Source organism: Ambystoma mexicanum, chromosome 2q (assembly GCF_040938575.1).
Source record: "Ambystoma mexicanum isolate Mex_15411 chromosome 2q, UKY_AmexF1_1, whole genome shotgun sequence".
Classification (NCBI taxonomy): Eukaryota; Metazoa; Chordata; class Amphibia; order Caudata; family Ambystomatidae; genus Ambystoma; species Ambystoma mexicanum.
This window is the reverse complement of record NC_090924.1, coordinates 1016892821-1016919700: the sequence shown is the minus strand read 5'-3', so window position 1 is coordinate 1016919700 and position 26880 is coordinate 1016892821. Positions and strand designations below refer to the sequence as shown.

The following is a 26880-nucleotide window of genomic DNA, read 5'->3' as shown; positions in this document are numbered from 1 at the left end:
TGATGCAGAGCAACACAGAGTTGATCCCCGGCCCACGCTTAAAAACCTCTGGGTATTAAGCGCGTTATAAATAACCAATTACAATTACAACGCAACCTAATTAAGAGGGGGTGCACATGGCATAGAGTTTGCGTGGGTGTGCACACAACCTTAGTAAGAGGGAGCGTGCGTGGCCTATGATGCAAGGTAGTGCAAGTAGGCGGGGGTGGTGCAAGGACATGATGCGGGGGAAAACATGTGTGTGCAAGAGTGAGAAGGGGCACCAGGTCAGTAGGGATGTGTGCTGTGTAGCAAGTTAACTCTCCCTGCACCTTCTTACCTGGCGGCCACAGACAGGAGGGTGAGGTCATCTGCACTCACTGTCTACGCCACTACCCCATCGCAGCCAAACACCTGCATCACTCAACAAACACTGCGGCCTTGTCCTACGAGGGCTTTGCCGCAGAGAGTCCGTACCTCGGATCTTATAGACACAGAAGCGTGGACGTAGCGAAGCGTGCTACGTATTGTCGGGCAGCGTCTCCCGCGCACTTGTGTCACTCAACACTGCGGCCTTGTCCTGTGAGGGATTTGCCGCAGAGCATCCGTACCTCAGTTCTTACAAGCACGGAAGCATGGCCGTAATGAAGCATGCTACGTATAGTCGGGCAGCATCTCCTGCGTACCTGCATCACTCAACAGCGCTGCCTTGTCCTGCGAGGGCTTTGCTGCAGAGCATCCCTACCTCGGTTCTTACAAGCATGGAAGCATGGATATAGTGAAGCATGCACGTATAGTCGGGCAGCGTCTCCCTGGCACCTGTGTCACTCAACACTGCGGCCTTGTCCTGTGAGGGATTTGCTGCAGAGGGTCCATACCTCAGTTCTTACAAGCACAGAAGCGTGGACGTAACAAAGCATGCTACGTATAGTCGGGCAGCATCTCCTGTGCACCTGCATCACTCAACAGCGCTGCCTTGTCCTGCAAGGGCTTTGCTGCAGAGCGTCCGTACCTCGGTTCTTATAGGCACAGAAGCGTGGACGTAGCGAAGCGTGCTACGTATAGTCGGGCAGCGTCTCCTGCATATCTGCACCAACCAACACTGCAGCCTTGTCCTGCACGGGCGTTGCCGCAGAGAGTCCGTACCTCAGTTCTTATAGGCAAGGAAGCATGGACGTAGCGAAGCATGCTATGTATAGTCGGGCAGTGTCTCCTGTGCACCTGTGTCACTCAACACTGCGGCCTTGTCCTGCAAGGTCTGTTGTGCTGTCTTGTGATGTGTTGTGTGTTGTGGTTTTAATTTTTTGATTTGTTGATTGTCATTTTTATTTGCAATGACATTTTACAAAATGTCATTGATCTGGGTATATTTTATAGGAAGGTTTGTACAGGAATATTTTCAAATTGCATTTTACACAGCCCATTATGAAGGCAGGCCCAAGCACTAGCTTAATTATCTGTGGATAAAATGTGCCATTTTACAGTGATACAAAATTGCACTTTATTGTGTCAGACAATTTCATACTAATATATTTGTAGTAGATATTTATGTTACTAGGGTTGGATACATTCTCTCATAGCATTTCTTGCATTGTGTTTTCCCTGAATTTATTTTAGTTCTGGTTTAGGTACTAAGTAATGTAATATAATTGAAAACCACAGCACGAAGTTGAGGCTCAAACGCATCCGCTATTTCAATCACATCAGATATTGGAAAGGTATGATCTGTCCACGAATGGTATCAAGTCATAAGGGCCTTATAATCTAGGCTAAATTAAAGATAAATTATTGAATCAAAATGGTCAAGACAGAGTAAAGACAAAAACTGAAACTGTTGGTGATGGAAGTTTCTAGTAAATACTGTCAGGGATTTATGGATAATAAAATAACCCAGTTCTTTATGAAAATTATTCAGAAGGGTGACGCATGCTATACCAGTGGTACACCTATCACAACCATGATAGGCAATGGTCATTTCCATCATATGCCAGATACAGCCACTCCCAGTGCAGGCCCATATGGCTAGGCACAAGATGATTTTCCAAGGGCAGCATAGTTTCATTTTTGTTGTAAATTTATTATCAATTGTCACATGAAATCAACAATTATGTATAAAACAACTTGAAATTGAAAACGTTTATTTCAGTATGACATAGCATACCATAAAAACACAACACTTGACATCGCAATCCCCATAAAAACAGGGTGTGCCATACTAACGTTTTTAAAGTGTGACTTATCATGTGCCTTATCATTAAGAGAATTTTTATTAAGACCTGATTATCCATGATTCTGTTTTTAAGTTTATCTGATGATTTTATTTGTTTACTGTTTTCATAGGGATTGCAATGTTAATGGGATGTTTATCGCCGTTGAGGGACAGGTTGGGGGTGGCCATCCAGTTCTGGATGATACTGTTAACCCGGTTGATAGATTCTAGGTCCTGGGTGTACTTCCCTGTGATGAGGAGGAGGATTTGTTATCGTCAGCAGAGCTTGTGTAGGGAATGTAGAGGGTGTCTACATCATCAAAGAAGGGCTTGGAGTAGGTGTTGTAGAGGGCAGGGGAGATGCAGGAGCCTTTTTGTACCCCAATCGGGATAAGGATGGGATCTGCGATTGCATCTTCTGCAAAGACCAGAGAGGTGCTTAAGAAAGATTTAATCCAAGATGACGCCTCCTGGGAGAAGTGAAAGATGGAAGAGAGCTGCTGGCATAGGATATCGTGATCAACAAGGTTGAATACAGCCGAGAGATCGAGGAGGAGCAAAATAGTGATGTTGCCTGAGTTGTGGATGCTGTCTTATTTGATTTTGAGGTCAAGGATGGCTGTTTCTGTACTGTGTTTGGGACGAAACCCAGATTGTCTTGATCCAAGTAGTGGAAGTCATTCAAGTAAGGTTTGGATCTGGGAATAGGTCATATGGTCTAGGATTTTTAGAAGGAAAGGTCCTCTATGGAGGGATTCCTAATGAGAAGGGTGACCCAGGCTGCTTTAAGACAGGTGGGGACAATGTTGGAGCAAATGAGGCATTGATAAATTCAGTTATGGTAGGCACACAACTTTGCTATATGGGCTGGCCATGCATCTCCTTTACAATTCGAGGGTTTGAGGTCCTGAATGGTTTTGATAACTTTGTCGACCATGACTGGAGAGAAGTTGAGAAATTGAAAAGAGGAGCTGAATATTGTTCAAAGACCAATTGGGGTGTCATAGTGTGGGGAGATTTCTTTTGCTTTGATTTTGTCTCTAAATTTGTCAATTTTATTTGAGACGGCGGTATGGATAGTTGAGCACCAGGTCTTGAGAACCTGGGAGGTGGAGGGAAGGGGGTTCTCTAGTTCTTTAAGAATGTTGAAGAGCTCTTTGGAATTAGAGCTGGCTTCAGAGATTCTAGTATTGTAGGAGTTGGCTTTTGTGTTTATCAGTGTTTTTTGGAGGGTTTAGCTGAGATGTTAAAAGCAACAAGAATGTCAAGGGTAAGGCCTGCGGTGTGTAATAATGTAATCATAGAACCAAGAGTTGGCATGTTTGTTTGGATTAGGAGTTTTGGATTTGAGGGGGGCATGTTGATCCATGATGAGGGTGAGGGCCAGGTTGAGGTGGGTGGCTAGCACCTGCGAGTCGTTAACTGTGGGCACATGGTAGTTAAGGTGCTTAAGTAGAGTGGGGGTGAGGATTGCTTCTGTGAGCTTGCAGGAATTGCGAACTAAGATAGGAGAGGGAGGGATGGTATGCTTGGTCAGAATGTGGGTGTGCAACACTTGGAATTCAATTAGCGACTAGTCAGACAAGGACACTGGACTGATGGTGGTAACAGTGGTAGTGGTATTAAGCATGAGGGCCAGTCCAGGATGCGTCCTTTGGTGTGGGTAGGGGTGGTGACCTGTTGAGAAAAGTTAATCTCTGTGAGCGATTTAGTGAGAGCAGTTGCTTTGGTGTCAGATGAGTCATTAAAACCTAGGTTAAAGTGGCAAAATGGTATGAATTTGGTGGCAGGTTTGATAATCAGACAAAGAAGTAGAGAGATGTCCAGCTCTGGTGAGCTCTTTGTGTTGGGTTGTTGGTAGATGAGGAGGAGATTGATGGTAGTTTGTGGGTTGAGTGATGTGGGGTGGAGATCTCTCTGATAGATGATGATGATCTGGCAATGAGGGCTACACCACCTCCTAGTTTATTTGGTCAATCTGCTCTTAAAATGGAGTAGTCTGGAGGGATGGCCAATGATAGGGATGGCCCAGATGCGCTGTGAACCCAGGATTCAGTGATTGGAATGAGATCAAGGTGGTATTCCATGATGAGGTCATGTATGTGTGTGGCATGGGTGCATAGGGAATGTGTGTTGCTCAGGGCACAATTAATCTGTGTGATGTTGTCAGGCTTGCAGGAGCTCGAGTTTCTCTTCTGAGGGCTGGGGCTGTGGAGGGCACAAGAGTGGGTGTGGGGATGGAGTGTGGGTAGGGTATGAGAGGGGAGTCTGTGGTGTCTGGTTTCACCTGTGATGGGGTGGTGGTAGTGTGTCGGTTGAGGATCTCAGGCTTTCATTCGGGAGCAAAGATGGGCCATTCTTTATGATCCTGCTCAGGGGTATGATTGGAAGGATGTGTTTTGTGTGCTGCATGGACTCCGGTGGTGGGGAACTGTGGCATGAAGGGTGTGGGGTTGGGTAAAGGATGGGATAAGGTGGGGAGTGAATAGACGGGTGGGGGAAGGGAGATGAGAGGGAATTGGAAGGGGGTGGGAATAGGAAGGGATGACTGTGTGCAGGTAGGCATGGTTGTGGTGCAGGCCTGTGTGCTGCAGTAGTTACTATTATGATGTGAGGTGCAGTGGGGGTGTAGAGGTCCTGTCTACTGGGTGTGGTGGAGGGGAGGTAATAAAGGAGAGGGTGTTGGTGTGGGTATCTATTTGTCAGATGTAAATGTTCGTTTAGTAGATACATTGTGGATTGTAATGGGCATAGTGGGCTTACCCTGAGCCTTGAAGTGAGTCGTGCAGCGCACAGGAAACAGAGTAGTGGTGCATTTCAGCAGGGTGGGAGGTAGAGTTGGGATCCTGTTAACGATCAGCAGGTGATGTCGAGGTTTCAGGGGAGGAATCCAAGCAGAGGTGCTTGGCCAGAAGCTGGGGGTGCAGGCATTGGTCTGTTACCAAACACGCCCGGACAAGCCCGGACAGGCATCCTGAGTATTGGGAGGGGGCCTTTGGATGGGGCTGGCTTCGCCTGTCAGATTGCTTTACAGGCTGTAATAGGTTGGTTTTGGCGGCAATCAGGAGCGACCTGGGAGTGTCCAGGCTGAGAAGCTGGGCTGGAGCAGCTTGGGTCGGTATGCAGTCTTTATAACGAAAATGTTATGAAGAATGCGTATATATTGAATCTTTTATAATGAAAAATATAACGAAAATGTATGTGGAGGTGGGTGAAAGGGATAATTCCTGTGGGGAAATGGTTGGGGTGGGTTTTTAAGGGTGGGAAACAGGGCTTTGGGGCTCAAGGGCAGCAAGGGGAAGCCATCCTGTGTCGTTGGCAGTGGGCAGATCTCTTACTCCATTCAGCATGAAGTTTGTGGTTGCTGGGCAGAGAACAAGGGAGTGGGCCCAGACAGGCATCTTGGGCCTTGAGAGGGGGCCTTTGGATGGCGGCAGCCATATTGGATTGGAGAGGTGTTCCCAGGGCAGTGAGGGGAAGCCTGGCTGTGCTTCCTGTGTTGGTGGCAGCAGGAAGATCTCTGCCCCTGTTCAGCACAGAGCGAGTGGATGCTCGGGAGAGTGCAGGGGAGATCATAAGAATCGTGATATTCATAAAGAAAAATCTAAATTGTGAGTGAACAAAAGAGACCAATTGCAGTACAGGAAAGAAATGGACAGAATTAGAATAGAAATATTCTAGTGAATAGTCAGGATGCAGAACATATACCTTGAAGTGAGGGTGCTCAGGTTGGTGGAGATGTCTAAGCGAAATTGAGAAAAGTGGGGTGTCAAATGTTAACACAGATGCAGCATACACATGAGTGAGATGACCTTCATCTTCCAAATATAATCTCCATGTACGGGATGCATCATTTATATCAATGGGCATTTTCTCATAAATTATGGAATTCAATTAATAGAAGTTCCATATACAAAGATAAGCAATATAATTGTGAAGTCTGTCTGGTTAGCATTAGGACAGGACATTCCCAATGGCAGCATTATAAACAATGAAAAGAGGATCACATTGGTTAAATGAAAGCAAGGAGCAGACATAAAGGCAGTTTTCAGTGTCTCACAACCTTGTTGAGTTGAATCAGATCAATTGAATCATATTCCTTTGCATAAAACAAATGGTATAGAAATTTGCAAATCCAAAGCATCTCTTCAATTGTTTCATTTGTTCCTTCAGAGATTAGAAAGTAGCGCAAAATGCCACCTTTTTGATGCAAAATAAACATTTTTGCATCCAGACATAAAGATTGTGTTCTTTCAGACATCTCAATGGTTACTTGACACGTTGTTTATGTTAAGACAGGTTGGATGAAAAAATCCAATATTTAGCTAGAGCGACAACAAGGGAAAGTGCTACCATTAATGACTTAAAACCTGAGCATTACATCAGCCAACCCACATTACAAGGTGCTAAATAATAGCAAATTTGTGGCCTAAAAGGGATCTTTCATTCAGCTGCAGAAAAATAGGCATTCAATGTTTGCCATTAATTCGCAAACACATGCAACTTTGATTCACCCCTTTTCGATTTTAGTGACATTTAGAGCTCAGGTTTGTGAGGTGGCCCACCAGGTAAACTCTCCTTCCAAGTTTCCACCTGTTATGAAGGGTTTTGTTACACGGTTGGGCAACTCAAAATACAGTGCGTTCTTCCCAAACAAAATAGATGTCAGAATGAGTTTGTCATTAACAAGGTAGCATCACTTCCTCCTCAGGAACTCACTTGTCCAGTGTCTCTTCGGTGGGTGCAGAGAGGTGTGCAGGACAAGCCTCAAAAGCAAAAAGTCTCACTCGAAACTTCGAGTTAGTGGATTTAGCATGCAGGGAGAGAGAGGGGGTCACTGGGTGTCTGGACGCGGAGCAGGACACTTTGGCGCTGCCGGTTCGGCGCGGCAGCCCACGCCGAACGGGGCGCACCGAAATGTCCTGCACCCGCAGCTGCATGCAGCGGCATTACAGAGCAGCTAGATCGGAGTGTAACTTACAGTGATAATTACATATGCAACGGCACGTTAATAAAAGTGACATCAGACACTATTTACCAGGTCAGCTCCCCAGGATACAGCTGAAGAGAGTGGAGGGCACCTTACAACCAACTTGGACCCACCTGTCAAAAACTCAAAATGCATATTTTCCCACACCAAGAAGAACAGGCATAGGTGAATCTCAGCCGCGGGTGTCTAATCTGCTCGGTTGCACCTCATGAATTCCATGTGCCAAATTGGGGACTCGGCTCAACACAGCCCAGAGCCCCGACAATGCTAGCACAGTGAGCAAGCAAAACAACGATATGTAGTCAAGCTACGTCCCTGTTTCCTCAAAATCCATCCAGGAACCAAGGAATACAACTGAAAAAGGAATGCGCAAATGAACAAAAGTGAACAAGAGGGCAGTTTACATGCACATAGAGCACAAATGTAAAAGCAATGAGTGGTAAAACGCTAGACCTAGAACTACCCACAAGATGCAGCAGTGTGCAAGACAGCGGAGCAGAGAACATACCAGCCGCAAAGCAGAGCATTTCTGTAGGCAGCACAAATTCCTACCACAGAACAGAACATTTTGGTGCTGGAGAAGCTGCTGCACGTGAGAAATCACCAAGAACCCATATGCCATAGAGCATATGCATGTACTGGCACGCCAAAACATCCGAGCGCCAAAACATCCTATCGCCGAACTGGCCACGCCGAACTGGCCGAGGCGAATCGGCCCACACCGAACCGGCGGCACCGAAACGGGGTGTACCGTCTGCACATCCTTCTTCTCTCTTTTCCCCGACCTCTCTCTCTAAGCTCACAGCAAACTCCCTGATCTGAACTCTACTTTCTCCCACCACCTGAACCTGCTTAAGGTGAACCAGTCCTGCCAAAAGCTGCCTGTTCCTGCTGGCTAGGTGTTGGCTATCCTTTTGATCCTTTTCTTTGTGGTCTGATGTTCCAGTCTTGGAAGTCTTTTCTACTTGTAGCGTTATTCCCTAAGTCTCCTCAACAACTCTTTCAATGCTGCAGAAACCTCGTGCTCATGGTTCTCTTTCTCTGGAATCTTCACTGCTGTCTCTCCCCCTAAAGTCAATACCAGTCTAATACTTCTTCATGCACTTGGGCTCCCACTACCAGCTCTTGGCTTCTACTCTCCTGGCCTGGTGTCATTTTCTCCTCCTGTCACATCCTTCTCCTGATGTTGCTACCCCCTCTTTTACTCCCTTAATTCTTACCACCTCCAACTTCTCTTTCTTGCTCTTTCTGCCTGCTGTTGTTAGACCATCTTTTGTCACTAGCCCCTCCTACCCTCTCTTTTCCTCTGATCTTGCCCTCTCTTTTACTCTGATCCTGCCCACTTTTCCTCTGATCCTGCCCTCTCTTTTCCTCTGATCCTGCCCTCTCTTTTCCTCTGATCTTACCACCTCCTCTTTCACCTGCTTACCTCCCATCACGTTCTTCTCACAACAACGTTTCTGTGGCTCCGGGGCATTGACCACGGGCCATGCAAACCACCAGAGAAGAGTTATTTGATATGCCAGGGGAGGTGGAAACAGTATCTGAACACTTTTTATTACCAAGGAGTGTGAGGAAACTCTTTCCCTTAAAGAGGAAGCGTTTTTTGACTAAGTTATGGTATCCAGTAATTATACATAATAAAAAACAGAGATTGAATTTACTGCGAAAACATTTACAACATAAAAAACGATTTTATTTAAATATATATATATGGGGATGGGTAAAGGGTTAAACAGGTGAGGAGGGGGTTAGGGTGGGTTTAAATGTATAGGGAAACAGAGAGCTTGGGAGGGACCCCCCAAATAAAAAGAAATTAGATATTTTTTCGTTGTAAATGTTTACTTGTTAATTAATTCTCTGTTTTTTAATTTTGTAAAATCACATAGATCCTAGGTTATTAGTTTTGGTCTTCTCAGGTACAGCTGCTGTCTCTCTCATTTGGGGAGGAGTTGCACTAAGATTACTTTACAGAGTCTCCCACAGGGTTTTGATAGTGGTATAGCTGCCAGAACTAAGTTGCCCAATTGAACAGCGGATTGTTATGTTATGTTATGTGTTTGTTTATAATGCGCCGATAGCCGGCAGGCATGAAGATTGGGGAAGGTCTCATCTCCCAAAACTGGTGGAACTGTGATTCTCCTCTGCCATGTGATGGGTACTAAGGTGGGGTGACTCAGAGATATTCAACATACCACCCCTGAGCCCAACATCTGCGGTAAGTGGCACCAAGACTCCGGAGTCCCTACCTTGCCGGTCCCTGGAACCTTGCAGGGGGCTCTGTTGCAATATGTATGCAGGTATCATACTTATATAATGCAAAACAACAAGCAATCAAGAAAATTCTTTACAATGCTTCAGTAAACACAAAGGGCTGGATAGGTTGAATGTCAGGTGGGCTAGAACAGAGGCAAAGGAACGTTATTTTACGTTGCACGAAACGTTTTAGTTAACTTCTTTAAATGGTGTGGTCTTCAGTTTTTCCTAACCTGCAAGAGTGTTGGTGCCATGGTAATGTGGGCTGGGATGGTGCTCCACAATGCCAGCCCGTGACAGGAGAAGGCTTGCTGCCAGTGTTTTCCTGTCAGCTTATTTTTGTTCCAGTCTCTTTATTTTACAGCTCCTGAAAACTAGTAGTTCTACCTTGATGAACACTTTTAATTGGCTAAGTGTGCTTGTGCTTAAGTTGTAACATCCTAGTTTGTGATACAGATACTCTAAATATTATTCGGGCTGGTAACCAGTGTAGATCCCTCAGGGTGGAGGAAGATGTGAGCGTATTTTGTGATGCCAGCAATTAGTCTGACCGCAGCCTGATGTACTGATTTTAGTTGTGAACTCACTGAAGCAGGGATGCCAGTGAGGAGTGTTTCCTGCGTCCAAGGGTGATAAAACCAGGGATTGTATGAAAGACCAGAAGGTGGAGGGTGGCAGGGAAGGCTTGATTTTTACACAGTAATGTGAGTTGGTTCCAGGCCGTCCGGAGCCTTTTGGCAACATGATGTTCAAAAGAAAGTGAAGTCTAATGATATGGTGCTGGAGGCTAGCTTCAGCAGGAACCCCTTGAGCTTCATGTTAGCTAGCCATGATTCGATGTGGGTCAGATGGGTTGCATTTTCAGGGAGCATATATTCAATGTTAGTGGGGTTGAGTTACCAGGGAGAGATCCAGTGAGACTTTGAGAAAACATTTTCAAAGCAAGAAGACTATGCTTTCCATTTTGCCCTTTTTTCAGTTGCCAACGATAGTATATATTCCACAAATAAAGCCTTATGGTCCAGATACATGTTTTGCATCCCCTGTGGAGTCTTCTTGGCTTCACGGCATATATGTATTATTGTGTTCGCTTTCATAGTGGTTGTACATGCTTAGTGTATGGAATTGGCTGTTATCATAATGGAGCCTCTTGTACTGCACGACTGTTGGAGTGCATTGAGATTAGGTTGTCATATGCTTTAGTGGATGGCACACTTGCTATCCATGAGTTCCTGGGAATGCCAGAGAGTGCATGGTTTTGTCTTAAGACGGTGCAATTTTGATGGCGCACGAGTTTTGGCGAGGGTGCCTATGTTCTGGTTGAAGTTGGGACGGGGTGAAATTAAATTTGTTGAAGGGCAAGTTGCGGTTGTCAGGGGATGTAGGCTGAGCTACAGGGCTTCTATGGAGAACTCCTTGAAAGAGCTGTGAGTGCTGAAGGCTGTGCTTTGTTGCTGAATTTATCAATCACACCCACTCAGGGGGGGCAGGGCCAGTAATTGCCTGCAAGACTGATCCTAGGTAGAATCGAGCGAAGCAAGAGCCTCAGCGAGGTTTCAGGACCGTTACCAGCCCTTTATGCCCTCTGAGTAGGAGTGACTGCTATTCATTCCCCATGGCTCGCATCCGGGATGAGAATAGTTTATTTTGTATTTCTTTTATGGGAGAAGGGCTCTGCGCTTATTGCATGAGCCCAATCTCCTGTAAAAAAAAAAAGATGGCCGCTGCCATAGGAAATGGTGGCCACGGGCAAGAGGAGCATGTGCCGGAACCAGAGCACGAAGCTCTGGTCCAGCAGGTAAGTGGAGAGGGGGTGGGGAAAGTGTTTCCTTTGGGGCTCGGGTGGAGCATGGGGAGGCAACAGTGAGGGTTCCCTGTTGACGCCCCACAATCAAGATGGCGCTAACCGCGGAAGGGCCTCGGGTGGTTGGAAAAAGCAGGCGGTACACAGTGTATTCTTGCCTGCTCTCCCAGCAATCCCGGGTGCAAAAATTACATAATTGTCGTGAGGTTCTGGCCAACAGTCATGTGATGAGAAGGCAATTAGTCATCTTTTGTGATATTTAACAAGTTGAGAAACTACCAATATTTATTAGACCCTTTTTGGACTGCTATGACATTGACACATACTATGCACGCTGTGCCGTGAACCATGAACAAACCAAGACAAACACACAAAATGGCAAGTCACAGGACACTGCCTTTGAAGTTTAAGAAATGTAGGTATTGCGACACAGTGGTACCATGAGATGTGCTCTAAATGGGTAATCGAAGCTTGAAGTCACAGTGTCATAACTCTTTGGGGAAGACAATTTAGCCATGTTACTGTAACATTATTCCCCCTCACACGCAAAACGATAAACTATCACTAGGAGACAGATCATGTACAGACAACATGGTTAAATGGTACTAAAGAGGCAGGGGTACAGCTTCAAACATTACTTTGAAATAAACCAACTTTTGGTAGCTTGCAGTGCAGCATGAAGGATCCCCCACTCGCTAACTTATAAGCGCATTCTCTGCCCTTTTCCCCAACCATTTATTGGGGTCACGTCATATGCACCCCAAAGCAAAATAGGTCGATTTTGGCTGATAAGGCAGATTTTAATTTCTCTGTTGTTGTGTGATATGCTTGTTGCTGCTATGGTGAATGAATGTTACAGTAACACAGCCGCTGTCTTTGGTGTAGTGTTACTGGTGTTACTGGCCACAATTTCAAATGTGACATGAAACTTAGCCGCACGTTTGCCGACTGCATGCAGTTCTGCAGAGAGTAGAAAGTGCTGAAGTACTCACCTGTCGCTGTGCCATCCCACTGAGCCACAAACCCTGCGGCTGCGACACTGTAATCACTTTTAAACTGTATCCAGAGTCTGTTGCTATGGGAGATGATAACCGGTGGCCGGGTTCGATCACAGTATCTTGCCAGAAATACTGATGTTTCATATCCTCCATCTCTGGAATAAAACACAAAGGGAAGACCAAGTTGGTAACTAAAGACCACTGGACAATCAGAAGGTGTATCAACTAGGTTAGCAGTTCAGTTTAATTTCTGTTTTAATTTGAAAGAATGGTTAACGTTGAAGCTGTTTTGACAGCGGTGCAGTAATGGCAGCAATCAGTGACTTTGTTCACGTGCGGATAGTCTAGGAAAGCCAAAACACACAGTCTAAAAATGCTATATGAGTTATAGTCCCTTTAATTGTGGAAATCCGTGGGATATATATCTGTCTGTACTATATGTGTCTTGTGCATTGCCCATGAACGTGTTTTGAAATGAACAATGCCCTAATCAAGCTAGGTAGTCACCCAATAAATAAATAAATAAATAAATAAATAAATAAATACATTAAACCCAGAATTAAGTTGGCAGTGCAGTGGCGAGAACCAAATAGCTCAGTGGGCAACTTCAGAAAAATGAAAGATAATGTAACTAACTAAGCAAAGGCAGCATGCAATGTCTAGAAGATACTAGTGTATGTCTGCTAAGCACAAGTAAACAGATAAGGTGATTACAGCAAGCAAGCACAGTGGTCAGAATGACCACCGCCACATGGCCCTTGGCAACACCCTTTTACTGAAAAATGTGAATGGCTCTGACAACTTTCATCCAGCAGTCTTGCTTCACTTTAGGCATTCGGTCATAGGTGGCATTAAAGCACCACCTGGTATGGAGCATGTACATGGGAACATTTAAATGCTTGATAAATACTATGCTTATACCTCAACGGTCAGTGGCCGGGATCTGACCTGCTGAGTGTTTGCTTTTACTTGTGTATAGAAGAGAGGATTGTGTGCAGTTGCTGCAGAAAGACATTGGCATGAAGGATTAAGTAAACATGCAAGCTATCTTGCTTAACTGAAACCACACACCTATTGCAGTCTGACAATCCACGTGTATACTTGTTTGGCGAATGTGACATGTCGCGAAAAGCCAGTGTCACATGTCAGGATGGGGCAAACTAAGCCACTTGTCCGGTCAGCGACTAAACAATCAATAGAGGCCGCACACTCTCATTTTGATACCAGGAACATCTGGAAAAGGCCTGTGTAAAAAAGACTGGATTTTGGCCAGTTTGTGCAGAATGGCATTGGCTTGGAAGATCAATTCAATTATTAAGTTGTTCTTGTTTTAAAAAAATACACACAAACTATAGACTGTAAATATACACTACTTCTGTCAAGAAAGCCATTCTCACATGGCTGGCAGTGTTGGTGATAACTGAGTCACATGGCAGGTCAATGACTCTAGAAAAATGGTAGGACTAAGCCAGTGACATTTAAGTGTGAGAATCATATGTAAAGGGCTTCCAGGGTAGACCAGAGTAAGGCACATAGCACGCTGACCTCTGAAGCCATGGTGCACCTGTGGCACACCTTAGACAGCCAGAGTTAACAGTGATTCATCTTCAGGCATATTGCTTCTAAGCATAAACTGATTGTAATTAAAGGGTTTAGCACAGTTGCCTATTTCAATATTTATTTATTTATTTATTTATTTATTCATTCATTCATTCATTCATTTATACAGCGCACCTAACCCAGAGGTATCTGGGTGCATAATCTAATTTGGGCGCATATCTGCTTGATTTGCAATCAAACATACTTGTTTGCATTTATTTTTCATTATTTGTGACACCACACTCCGTTTTTGGTTTTTAAAACAGAAAATAAAAGACATATAGCAAGTTTGTGTTCTGAGACCAGCAGCCCAAGACAGCACAGATGAAACGCCATGTATAGGGGATTTGCACAGTTTAGGAAAACCTACTAAGAAACTGCATTTAACAAAAATGCTGCAGAAACAGTAGGTTCAATGCCAGTGACACCAGGCATGTACAGTTTGATTAGGTAGAAGTTTTAATATTCTGCATGTCACCCGGATTATAGGGTTAGAGTAAAGTCAGAGCTAAAGATGAAGGCCCTCATTGTGTAGGGGCTGTTTATTGTCATCAATGTAGTGAAACCTGCAGCGACAAGCTCTCTACATTTTCTCTGCCCCAGGGCCAATGTGATACGAAGCGGGTCAATATCTAGGGGTGTTTCCTTGCTCTGTGCAGGACAACTGATGGTAGTTCTGCCCGCATCACATGTTGATGTGGTTGGCAAGGCTAGAATACCTATGGATTCTGCCTGCCTATTGCACCATGAAAGAGCAGACAAAACAATGAGCACCATGTTTCTACATGGCGCTCACCATTACTGATCTTTGAGGGCTGTGCATCCACGCATGGCAGTGATCGAAATGCATTTTCCACCAGTGGCGGAAAGTTGCATGGGAACCACCTGAATTCACATGCCATTTTTTGCCCCAAATGAAAAATAATGACTATCCAGTGGATTGGACCTTAAGGGAGGATACAGATGCTTTGTGGTCTACTCCCTAAAATATTGCCGGAGGAACAAGATGAGGGTGCAAGTAGAGCCTATGGTGTTTCAGCAGTCAAGGAAATTAACAGTTCAGAAGCGTATGGCCCCTGCCTCCCGTCAATCTCTATTAGGCAATGGATCTAAGACACATTCAAGAAGAGACTTGAATGCTACCTAAGCATACTATGACCCTGATTTTGGCTCAAAAAGCATGACAATCCATCCAAGCCGCATATGTCCACATGGCGCAGCAAGAACCTCAACAAAGGACTAGACACATGTCGCAGCAGGATAACACACACTCAATAGGTTGTCTCTGAAGAGGTCTTTCAAACAGTCTGAGAAAAAAAACTCACCACCAGATGGTTTCCAGTAACACCAGTAACCACAAGGGCATCATAATTGGAACAGAAAGGTGAACCAGATCTAGAGATGAAACAATGACAATTTAGACAAGCACCCATTCAACCAACAACTTCATATCTGCAGGGTGGAAACCTTGAAAGTCAAGAAAGTTCAGTTCATGGACTGAAAAGAGTGTGAATGATGCTCACAAAAGGATGGTCAAACTTATTGAGGAGATCAGAAACATGTCGGCCTGCAGCAACAAAGCAATACTGTGACTAGCTCTCTGTGGCACCATTCCATGCCACACGAACACCTGGACAACAAGCAGACAATCTCTGTCCTTGATGGTGGACCCAGGTATATTCCGATCCCTTTGCGCCTCTGCATCTTGACAAGATTTAGCCCATTCACAGAATAGAAATTCCCAACAGTCAGCATCAACCATCAAGCAGGATCATGTGATGACCCATGTCCACCAGTCTTCAACAGGACCCTCCTGCAACAAGCGGTCTTGCTCATTTTGCTCTATAGACTGCTATTCCTGCCGACCCAGAGTGCTGAAGCCCAACATCCAATATTCTATACCGAGTGTAGTTCCTGGACAAATGAGTCTATCACCAGCCACTTTGTGGAATCAAATAACATCCTACATCAGACCCAGTTAGGTTTTAGGTCAAGGAGAGGAACCAAATCTACAGGCTTATCTAATTATATAGAACAACACAGATGCTGATGTTCCAAGCATCCTTATTCTCAGGATATCTCAGTGACCTTTGATCGGGTGAAGCTGGGCTGAAGCGAACAGTATTACTCTGGGTGATTACACGCTAATGAACATCATTAGCAAACAAGGTCTTAGCTGCTACAATTATCCAGATGGCACCCAACAAAACACATACTAACTAAATCAGCATGAGGGCCAAGCCAGAATGAGTACAACGCCAGGCATCAGAACGTGTACATTCTAACGAAAACAAACTTTTTTTGCGGGGGGGGGGGGTTACCCCCTAATTACCCCTCCTCCATCCACCTTTACCTATTCCTTCTCCCCCCACCCCTTATCTGCCCTTTCCCACTCCCCCACTAAACAATTCGATGAACATTTTCGTTATAATATACGCTTTGAGATGCCCCGCGTTGCAATTGATGGTGATGAAAGGAAAGGACATCGTACCGCCAAAATCTCATCTTTAACAAACTTGTCAACATCCGCACGAGAATCTCCTAACCAGAAGAGAGGGGAGATTGCCCTAAGGCACACTAGACAGTCCGAAAGCTCAGGATTATTATGGACAACTGTCCTATCCTGGAGACACAAGTCAAAGTACTGGCTGGACACTAACTGCATCCCTTACTGAACACCATGCCATGCTTCCCATTCGCAGACACACAACCCTGGCAGTCACCACACTCAAGATTGGTCTATGCCAACAGTATCTACATAGGTCTGGAGCTACAATCAACTGAAGAGCCCTTAGTGACAGTTCTACAGCACAACAGGAAACGCAAGATTGGCGGCCTTCTAATCCCTGGAATGGCATGACCAGGTCACCTTTTAAACAACAGAGGGACAACTGACCTTCCAGAAACTCCTGTAAGCTTGGCTCTTCATTAGTTTAGCAGAAGGAGAATAGTCCCAATACCAACTGTGGGGCTCATTTTGCGGTTTGAATGTATTTTCATAGATATCCTTTTAAAAGTCAGATTTTCGTTCCTGCACTTTTAGTTGACATACATTCAAACAGGGGTTTTTAATGGGGGTGGTCCTCCATTCTCCCACTTAGTTCGCACCTCCAGCCCCCTCAAACTCCCACCCCTAACTCCCCACATATATGAACATGCATATGTAATTGGTAGATTTCGACCAAAAGAGCATGAACAAAATGCAAACTTTTAAAAAGATATCTATGAAAAAACGCATTTTGAGATCAGCACAACCTTCACGACAACTAGACCAGTGACAAACAACATCACCACACACTCTGGAAAGCATCCATTCCCCTGATCATCTTAGAAACAGCACAGTCACCAGGTGTAGCACACCAATTCCAGGACAAATCATCCGAGAATGCACAGGAAATGAGTCATCAAGAAATAAGCAATAAATGCCTCAGCGGAATGGGTCATTCAACTGGAACTGTGACATCAGACATCCCCTCCTACCGATGATAACATCCCTCAGCCTGCGCCCTTAAGCAACAGATGCCAGAGCTTCTGGTTAAATGTGATTGCCATGTTGTGTATGTCCTGCCCCGGTTTCGGCACTCTATGGGTTAGGGTGGTCACAACAATGATGGCCAGAACTCAGGATGTGATCCTACAGTCGATTTTGATGGATTGCGGTTGAGATGTTCTGATGCACGCATTGATTGAGGGCAATGAGGCAATCTCTGGAAAGCATGAGCTGCATCCTGCGGGCCAGATAGTTTGGTGACTAGCCGGGTGTCATTGTCATAGTTATAAATTCCATGCGATGCCACCTAATTAAAGTCATGAGGCAGAGAATTCAAATGTTGGATGAAAGGGGAGTCTTTGCTGAGCCCTAGTGGACACTGCAGGCCAAAGACCGAATGCACATTGAAATGGGACAATGGAGCTGCTTATGTTCTCTTCTTAACTACCCTCACTCTTCCACATAGGCTACTGCGCAAGGCAGCCAGCAGGCTCTGCTAAACCCATGCCATTCCCTTCCTTTATTGCATGAAGACCTTCCTCTTTGTTTCGGCCTTCGCTCTTCCTCTCCCCTGCTAATCTATCTGCTGTGGCACCGGGCACCTGGTTACCCTCTGATATCGAGCTCATATCCCTGCCCTCACAGCACATACCCACACTGCCTCCTGGCAACCCCTGCACTTGGGTCTGTATCTGCAACCCTACAGTCCCCTTCCAGCACTTATCAGACACCTGTTGTCTACACCTTATTCTCACACTTACCACCTGCTGGCCGCACTACCTGTTGTTGTTCTATCTCGTGTTCAGCATTTTCCACTCCCTTCTACCCCTCGCACTTTCCCCCTTCCCTGTCCCCTGTACTTGCACGTTCTCAATGTCACTGGGCCTAGTAAGATCGTTGTTTTGTCCTCCCTTGTTTCCCCTTCCTTGCCTCTTCGCCTCTTTGCTAGTGTTCTTCAAAATTCATACTGTTCTGTTGTTACTTGTCATTGTGAAGTGCTCTGATGACCTTTAGGACCTCGTCTGTTCTTTAAAAAACCACGAAAATAAATAGCCAGAGCCTTTTGTTCACAATAAGCCTTTAGAACTCTTATCAATCAATTCTACCCTTTCTCATGGCCTGACTATCTGTTCATGCTTTTCAAACCTACCTGAGGGTTCCTGACTGTACCCATAACATTATTGTCCCAAAACGGCACCACTTGGTCATGGATCTAAGGACCTCGTTGGCGGACACACTGTCCCTGCAAAGAGCATGGTGGACACACACTCAGGACATAGTGCACCCCCTTAACCTTTGTAAACACAAATATCTAAAAACACAGTCTTTTGTGTACTTTTATGCATCCTCCCGGAGGCTACCACCTTGATTCTGCAGCTCAATATTACAATATTCAACAACTGTGTGAAAATATGTACACATCCATCGAGTCCTTCAACATTTCCTCCCAAAATAATGCCAATCCATGTGGACACTTCCCAGAAATCTCCCCTGACTTAGTCCCAGTGACAGAGACTAATGATCAATATAACCAAGTCCATAAAAGCACTTCAGAAAGATCTGCAGTGCCACCACTACTAGTTCTCAGCACCACATGTCAGAAGAAACCAATGGATCTTACTAGGCAGGGGTGCTCCACAAAAGAGACACCATCCTAACTCCCACTCAGAAGAAACCAGCAGAGGGTGTCAAGGTATCTGGTGACCTACAGAGGGGTATGTGTAGCCAACATGATAGGACCAATGGAAGCAGTATGTCACTTTCCCAGAATCAGCACCTACTCATGAGAGAACACCAATCTGGTCTCTAGCTCAAAAACCTAAGATGTCCCATTAGTTGCAAAGAAGCAATAGCCACAGAGCTTTTCTCATTTCTCATCTCATCAGCCCATCCAGGAAGACGAGGATCTGTATTGACGAACCCCAGCAAGAACTCACGTGCAGCATTTAACTCTGTGAGCCCAGCAGCCATCGAGAGAGATTCCCCTGAGTGGACAGCCTCTTGTGTTAGGGACTCCCAGGTTCGGCGGACAGAGAGCAGGGGGCCAGCGCCTCTGTGTCTGAGCAGAAGGAGAGAGGAGGAAGAGGGAGGAGTGCCACCTCACAGAGAGAAGGCGAGCGCAGCGGCTCTCCCCTGCAGGCTTGCTCCCCTATGACTGCTTTGCGCAGGGAACAATACCTATCATGCTAATAAGGGGTGGAGGAAGGGATGCAGAAGAGGCAACCCCCAGATACACCCTCAGCGAGAGCAGACAGAAGCAAAACACAGCACGAGCGCCAGAAATCTTGCGCTACAGTGCAACGTTCAAAGCAGGGCTAGAGGAACGGTCCTATGTGCGTTGGCTTACGCACACAACGGTTGCCTAGGCAACAAGAATAACAAGACTAGTTTCGTATCCACATGCTCCAGGAGCCAAGAAGTTCACTGTTTCATGTATCCCAACAAGGGAAACAGACTATAATGAACATTTGGTGGTGCATCTCACCAAGGATCTCCAGTAGCAATTAGATTCTGTGGTGGAATTGAAGGGGCAGTAACAAGTTCAATTTGAATTAAAGGAACATTCACCACAAAATATGAGGAGCATCCCACTGAAGATCTGCAGAGCAATTGAATTTTGCATTAAGGGAACGTCCACCGAGGTCCCAGTTGCTGTGAACTCCATAATGCAGCAAAGTAACACCCACTCCCACCTTCATTCATGCCTAGCCCGGGGTAACCCCCCACAGCATGCGACCTCCTGAGTGATGCCTTTAAGGTATACCTGAGGCAGCCGGGGGCAACAAGCACTCTGATGATGAAAAGGAAGCAGCTTTGTTAAACTGTTTGGGGACCGAAGGGCTATGCGTATTCAGACATTTGCCTGGAGATGAGGTACGTGTTTCTGGTGCCGCAGAAGGAGAAACGGTGGTGAGCGCATATGAGACAGCACTCATAAAACTTGAAGGGTGTTTCAGAAAAAGGCTAAATGTGGTGTTAGAAAGGTACCACTTCTTCTCAAGAGCACAGGGAGTAGGAGAGTCGATAGATGGCTACATCACTGCTTTGCATACGCTCATTGCCACCTGCAAGTTCACTGGCGTACTGAGGAATATATAAGAGATCAAGTAATGATGAGGACAAGTAATTCCAAAGACTATGGATCGATATAGACCCTGCACTCGAGAAAGTAATTGAGAAAGTAATTGAAATTGATGGTTTTCTGTTAACCAACTCTTGGCAGGAGCAGGAACTGAAAAAGAAATAAAGGAGAACAAACACACCCACAATAGCCTTTCCTACACAATCTATTGGCACATGAAAATGCAACAAAAACGATATCTGCACATCTAATCACATAATCGCTACCCTTTGCAGTGTAATGGTCAAAAACGCAAGCAGAAAGAGCACCGCCCTTGTGGGAGTGCAACTAAGAGCGCGTGTTAACATTTCCAAAAGAATGGCACTTGCCTGATTTCTACGTAGTCACGGACGCAGTTGCTGCTGCTCTCCAAGCTGAATTCAGTGAAGTTGAGCATGATCTGTTTGTTAGTTTCCACTGTAATCTTGTACACACACTCTCGGTTGTTGGGGTAGACATTGGGGTAGTCGGGGGAGGTAAACATTCCAGCGGCATCTGTATACTCTTCCATGCAAGCTTTTTCAAGGGGAAAAAAAGAAAACCGTTAGATTTGAGTCTAGACTTTTAATGGGTGCAATTAATTTTTTTAAACCGTGGTACACAATAGGGTGGATCGCGATTACAGACTGTAGATTGTATAGTTTACACAAGTAACTCCTATAGTGTCACCAGTATGGAAAAACTGAAGCCACATTGCTACACATTTGTTTAACTTGGTAATGAGACCACAATTGTTTGGATATATATTAACTGCATGAAAGTGTAAAATATTGATATGAATAAAAACATACTAAGCAATGTCGTGACATCTCAGGCCAAGTGCTTGATTTACAGTTCAATGTATATAACACATACACACACACACACACACACACAGAGTAGTCATGCAAAATAAGCATGAAACTTGCCCACAACAGTTTTCACCGGTACATAGCGACTGAATCACCCATATTTTTTGTTTTTAAGCTGCCTCTGAAAGATGAAAGTCTGAGATGCCCCTGCAAGTGTTCAGTGCTGGAAATGGAAATTCTTTACTGTGGGATCGCACCAAGGAGACACTTTTTCTAAGCCGCCATAAATAAATATTTACATTTCAGGAGATTAATAATTAACACCTGAAAAATAACGGAGGAGATGAGTATTTCCTATGATGTTGCAAACAAAGCATAAAAGGTGCACACCTCTCAAACATACCAGGCTTGCTTAAATATTTCCTGCATAATGCAATCATAAGGAGCATTTCATATGTACCCTGACTAGACGTTCAAGTGGTCTAGTGGATAAGTTGCTCGACCATTAAAATCATTAAAACCCCTGAAGGGCAGTATATTGTTTTCCCGAATGTGAGCTCCAAGGAGACATATTTTGCCAGATCTCGGATCCATGAAAATCCGGCCCAATGACCAGCGTTGCAAGGGATTGAACCTGTGATCGGCAGTTAGGACACCGATCTCAGCAGCAAGCGCTTATCTGACTAAGCAATAGGAATGACACATTGACTGTGTCCCGAGAAGCTTCATTGACTGTCCTATTATCACCATTCAAATCAGTGCCGCTACTCATTATGATGGGAGCCCCCTGCAAATGTGTGGGTTGTGTGGGGCCCCAGAGATTTCAGCCACCAAACGGCACCGATAAGGCTTGAGCTGAGCCAGCGTAAATACTCAGGGACCCCTCAAGGGCTGCAGGGGTGCATGTAAAGAAAGTGCTAATCATAGAAAACGGTCCAACAAACATTAGACATACATGAACAATATTTCACATCAATAATCTGTTCAATGGGTATATATGCTTAGGCACAAACTTGTGAGAGGACCCCGGTTTAGACAGGAAAGGACAGATTGGGTATCTAAACAACATACATAACATGTTAGTGCTGTCCTGTGGATTATTATGTTCTACATATAATAAATCACTTCCAGACAATTGATCTGCAAAATATATATTACAAATTGTATTCAAAATATATAATTCATCATTAACAAATGTATACAAATGCATACACATGCTCAATGACACACAGTTGTGTGCACATGTAATAGAAAATATACTACATGAACCTCAACCAAGGATAGCCACTCACAACGATGACAAAAAACACACTTATAATAAATTATAAGATTTGCAATGGCACCAATAATCCATCACCAAGTGTCAATTTAGAAAATAATTGAACCTCAAATATATCACAAACTACTTAATAACAAAAGCAACAAAACAATGTAATAGATGAAAATGCTACAATACAGTCTTTTGGGAAAAGACCCAACACATTCCAACCGCGACCAGAACACTGCAACTACTGATTGCTTGCAGGTTCTATGCCCAACATGTTTCTGTTCCTAAATTATTGTGGAACATTCTTCATGGGGATGATATTTGATCGCTAATGTTCTGTATTAACTAAATATGTCTCAATCAAGGAGTGGCATGCTTCTTGGCCTTCTGCATTACAAAATAACAATTCTACTTGTATTTATGATCTGGAAGTATGGAAGCATAGTCTTCCAGCACACATTTTGAATTTATTTTAACAGCAAACACTATCATTTTATATTTGGTGTTTATCTGTTGATTTAACCCATCTCGGATACTGTTCAAGAAACATTATTGCTAGTGTACACACACATGAATATCCCTCCAGCGGGAGTCAGCGGTTGCACCACCCACAAAAACACCAGAGTGTATCCCCATGCCGCCTGTTGCCACCACCAGTTTAGGAGAAGAACTTGCGATCAAACTGACCTTTTGTAATGTTAGAAGGTGGGAACCGGTCTTGCAATGCTTCTTTGTTTAATTCTTTGTGATTCTTGAGTAGATGGTTATAGAATGCCCTATGCGACCTAGAATTATTGTTTCTACCAGGATCATCTCTCAGGACAGGAAGGGATCTTTAGCAAACATTCTTAATCATCTAAAAAATCCACAGATAATTGTTTTCTGTATGCCCACAACAGAAATAATATATTGACTTATTGAGTTTGCACATATGCACTTTGATTATTGAAAGTTGGTGTTTGATTTAATGATTCAATGACATTTTTTAAGAATGATATGTCATTGTCTTAATAAATTTTATTTTTATACATATTGAGTTTCACTATACGCTCTACCTATCAAGATACTGCAATAGCCCCATGACTCGACCTTTCCTTTAATAATAGTATTAAATACACTAGACTTAACTAGTGTCCTCTCGGGATACCACCTATTTTTCGCAAACACAATATTAACCTAGCACTAATCTTCTACGCCATGCAAGTAGGTGGGTGAAGTCTCTGATTAGATTCAACCTTTTGGTGTCCATCAGACATATCTCAAAAATAGTGGGCAGGCTGACTATCGACAAATACTGTTATCAAAGCCCTTAGCGCATTGACAGCATTTGCACATGTGGAGCCCCCCCTTCTCTGGAAGCTGGACAGCTCTCCCTCTTCCTGCAGGAGTCTACAGTCTCTTACTGCACCTACCTTTGGAGGGCAGAAGGCATTTGGGGGTTCACCTCCGATTTACAGCACTTAGTGCTTCATTAAGAGCATGGCAGTAGTTAAGCAATTTTGCGTAACTGCTGCCAAACTTGAACACTGTTACACTCAGTCCGGAGGAATCACAGCCGGATTATGAGGGGGGGGAGTAGCAGCAAGTTAATCCCCATTTATTTTTGGAGTCTATAGAACTCCACAGAGACTTGTGCAGATTTACTGAAAGCAATAATCCCACTGCAGTAAATCCACCGATTTTTGGAGGTGAAGTGGAGGCTTGACCTTCAGGTATATGCTGGAAGTAATGCCTACTCTTCCCCTCCGCACTCGGAGCTCAGTGGTGCTGGAAAGTGGTAGTACTCCGGTGCATCCTTCCTCACATCGTGGACGTGGTAAATGAAACGGTGAGCCTCTCTTTGCTTTGAAATGACTTGGAGAGTGGCCTTTCTGGAAAGGCAGTCCTGCTAGGAAAGCCACCTGTGCCTGACTTTAGGGAGAGCAATCAGCGATTGACGCCGCCAATTATACAGCAGAGCAAGCTGGTATCTGCAGGCCTCCAGCGCAATGTCCCTCCGTGAGCAGATTCAGAAGAGATTGCACAGGCGGTTGGTTATCTTGCAGAGCCAATGTGCAGGAGCTGAACACGGTGTTCACGCGGGAAACACTGCACTTCCGGCGGCCCTAAACCGCCTGAAATGTCAATCGTTCTAATTACACCATTGCCCAATGGTTATATCACGGCTCAAAAATGAACAGAAAAAGAGGCTCTTATTTACAAAAAAAAGGGGATGGGTTTTATAAAAATCGAAGTGGCCTTTTCATTTGCTGGACATACTAGCCATAGAGCTTCTTTTCTCTTGCTCTTCTCCCCCTCAATCCGACTAACAAACACTTCCACCCTCCTTGCATTGCAGATCCGCGAGCGCGCCAAGAGACCACGCAGGTGCCAACAGTGCGCGGTACAAGAATCTCTAACATAACATATTTATAATGTAGGTGAATCCCACAACATACGCACACATTAGCACACGAACGGGGGAGTCACTGAGATGTTCCATTACATGTATACGTTTATGAAACATCTTCAGTGGAATGCAATAACCTTTAGGAACATTCTCTACCAGGGGTGTTGCTAGGTCTGGAAAAGACCCGGGGCTACGCTAATGTTGGAACTGTCGTGACTGGGGGCTAGCTAGTCTTTTGGTTGTACCTCCTGAGATTCTATCCAGGGCTACAACCAAAAGGCCAGAGGCTATCGCCCCCCTAGCCCCCCTAGCACCGCCTCTGCGAGTCTCTTCCATGACAAGTGCTTACTTAATTTCTGCCATGTTTTAGGACCATGTCTTCACACTTAGGACAGTGTGCCATCTGCGGTCATGGTCTGCAAGGCAGCTTTACTGGCAAGTGCTTCCCATGGGTCATTGTCACTCCTTGTGAGGAAGGCACAGAGAACATTCCTGCCGCATACTCTAGCTGGTCAGATAGCTCAGTGAGCTAAGCGCTCGCCCCTGATATCTGTGTGCAGTCTGCTGTGGCAGGTTCAAATCCCGGCAGGATCAACTCAGCCTTTCATCCCTCTGAGGTCGATAAAAAGCATACCACTAAGTGTTATTTGAGCGCTCTGAGACCTATGGATGTGTAGCGCTATATAAGAAATTCATTATTATTATTATGCAGAATGCATACAGGTAGAGGCCTAGGTTCCCTGTCCACACTTCATGCCAGGAAGAGCACTGAATTAAGTGGGGCCACAGATTGTAGTATAACTTGAATGTTGTGTTAGCAGAGCACACTGCAGCCATTTCTTCTGGACACTGCATCTAGGACATATTCTGGGGCTGTACCATGTGCAGGGGCATAGCAAGAATTATTCAACAAGTCGGGCCTGAAGCTGATGCAGTGGGGCATATCCCAAGGAAAACCTGCAGAGGGAAGAAGGCATGTTCTCCCTCGGAGATTTTTAGGGAAAATTGTGCATTTTAATTGCACATTTTCACTAAGATGATGGATAGGTTAACACCTTGTCCGTCAGCCCTGCCTTTATGCTGTAAAAGAACATTTAAAATGACACAGACTTTACTCTGAGTAGACTGGTTCCCCCCCCCTAGGCAATATATTATTGTTATTATTATTATTGTTAGTATTATTATTATATTTATTAAGCGCGGACCTAGCTTCGAGAAGCAATAGAGCTCTTTACAGAGGTATACAACAGTACTGCTGAATAACAGAGCACTTTTCAGAGGCAACAACAGAACAGATATACAGCGGGGGCAAACGGGCAAATCTTTTTATGTCACTAATCCTTATCTGACAAAATTAGTAGTCTTTGGGAGTTATTCAGCTCACACTGTCAGCTCTCTATGGCTCAGAATTGTGGGCAGCAGTAATATTTTGTGTTTAGCCATTACAGACAACTCTTTAGTTAATATCAAACATTAGTGATGGTCACACCTCTATGAGAATGAACACAGCAAAAATTGCCTATTCTTTGGGAAGGTACCCACTCAAAAGTCTGCAGCCACACTTTAGTTCATTGTACCTTTCACAGATGGGAAATATCCATTTGCATATCAGTCTTTTTCCCGCCCACATGGGCAGTCCAGCACCGAAATGCTATGGCAATTCCCTCCTGAACAAGAGTACCAACAGCAACCCCATACACGTGTTTCAGCCTTGTTGGGCCTCATCTGTGAGGTGGAGCTGTGCCTCTTTGAGCACAGTGAGCAGGCAGTCCACGTCTGCATGACCCTGGGAAGCTCAGGGTGACTAAACCTAAGGCCCTTCAAAAAATCAAAAATTAGTCATGGGCTCCCCTCTATGAGAACGAGCACAGCAAAAATGTGTCTTCTGTTGCTACAGATAAGTACCCTCAACTCCTTACCGTGCATGGAATTGAGCAAAACGTTATTATACTGGCTAAAGATATGGCGTTCTCCAGCATTATTTCAT

At 44.7% G+C, this 26880-nt stretch overlaps 1 protein-coding gene across 1 annotated transcript in view; it reads right to left on the bottom strand.

Annotated features, from left to right (window-relative positions):
* The window catches only part of CUBN (cubilin), a 1794835-nt gene that overhangs the window by 1200511 nt on the left and 567444 nt on the right, over positions 1 to 26880 (bottom strand). Inside the window, exons 23-24 of the mRNA XM_069648353.1 lie at positions 20776 to 20962; positions 12231 to 12391 (exon numbers count right to left, since the gene is read on the bottom strand). Coding sequence (XP_069504454.1) covers positions 12231 to 12391; positions 20776 to 20962 — 348 coding nt within the window. The remainder of the gene's footprint in view (positions 1 to 12230; positions 12392 to 20775; positions 20963 to 26880) is intronic.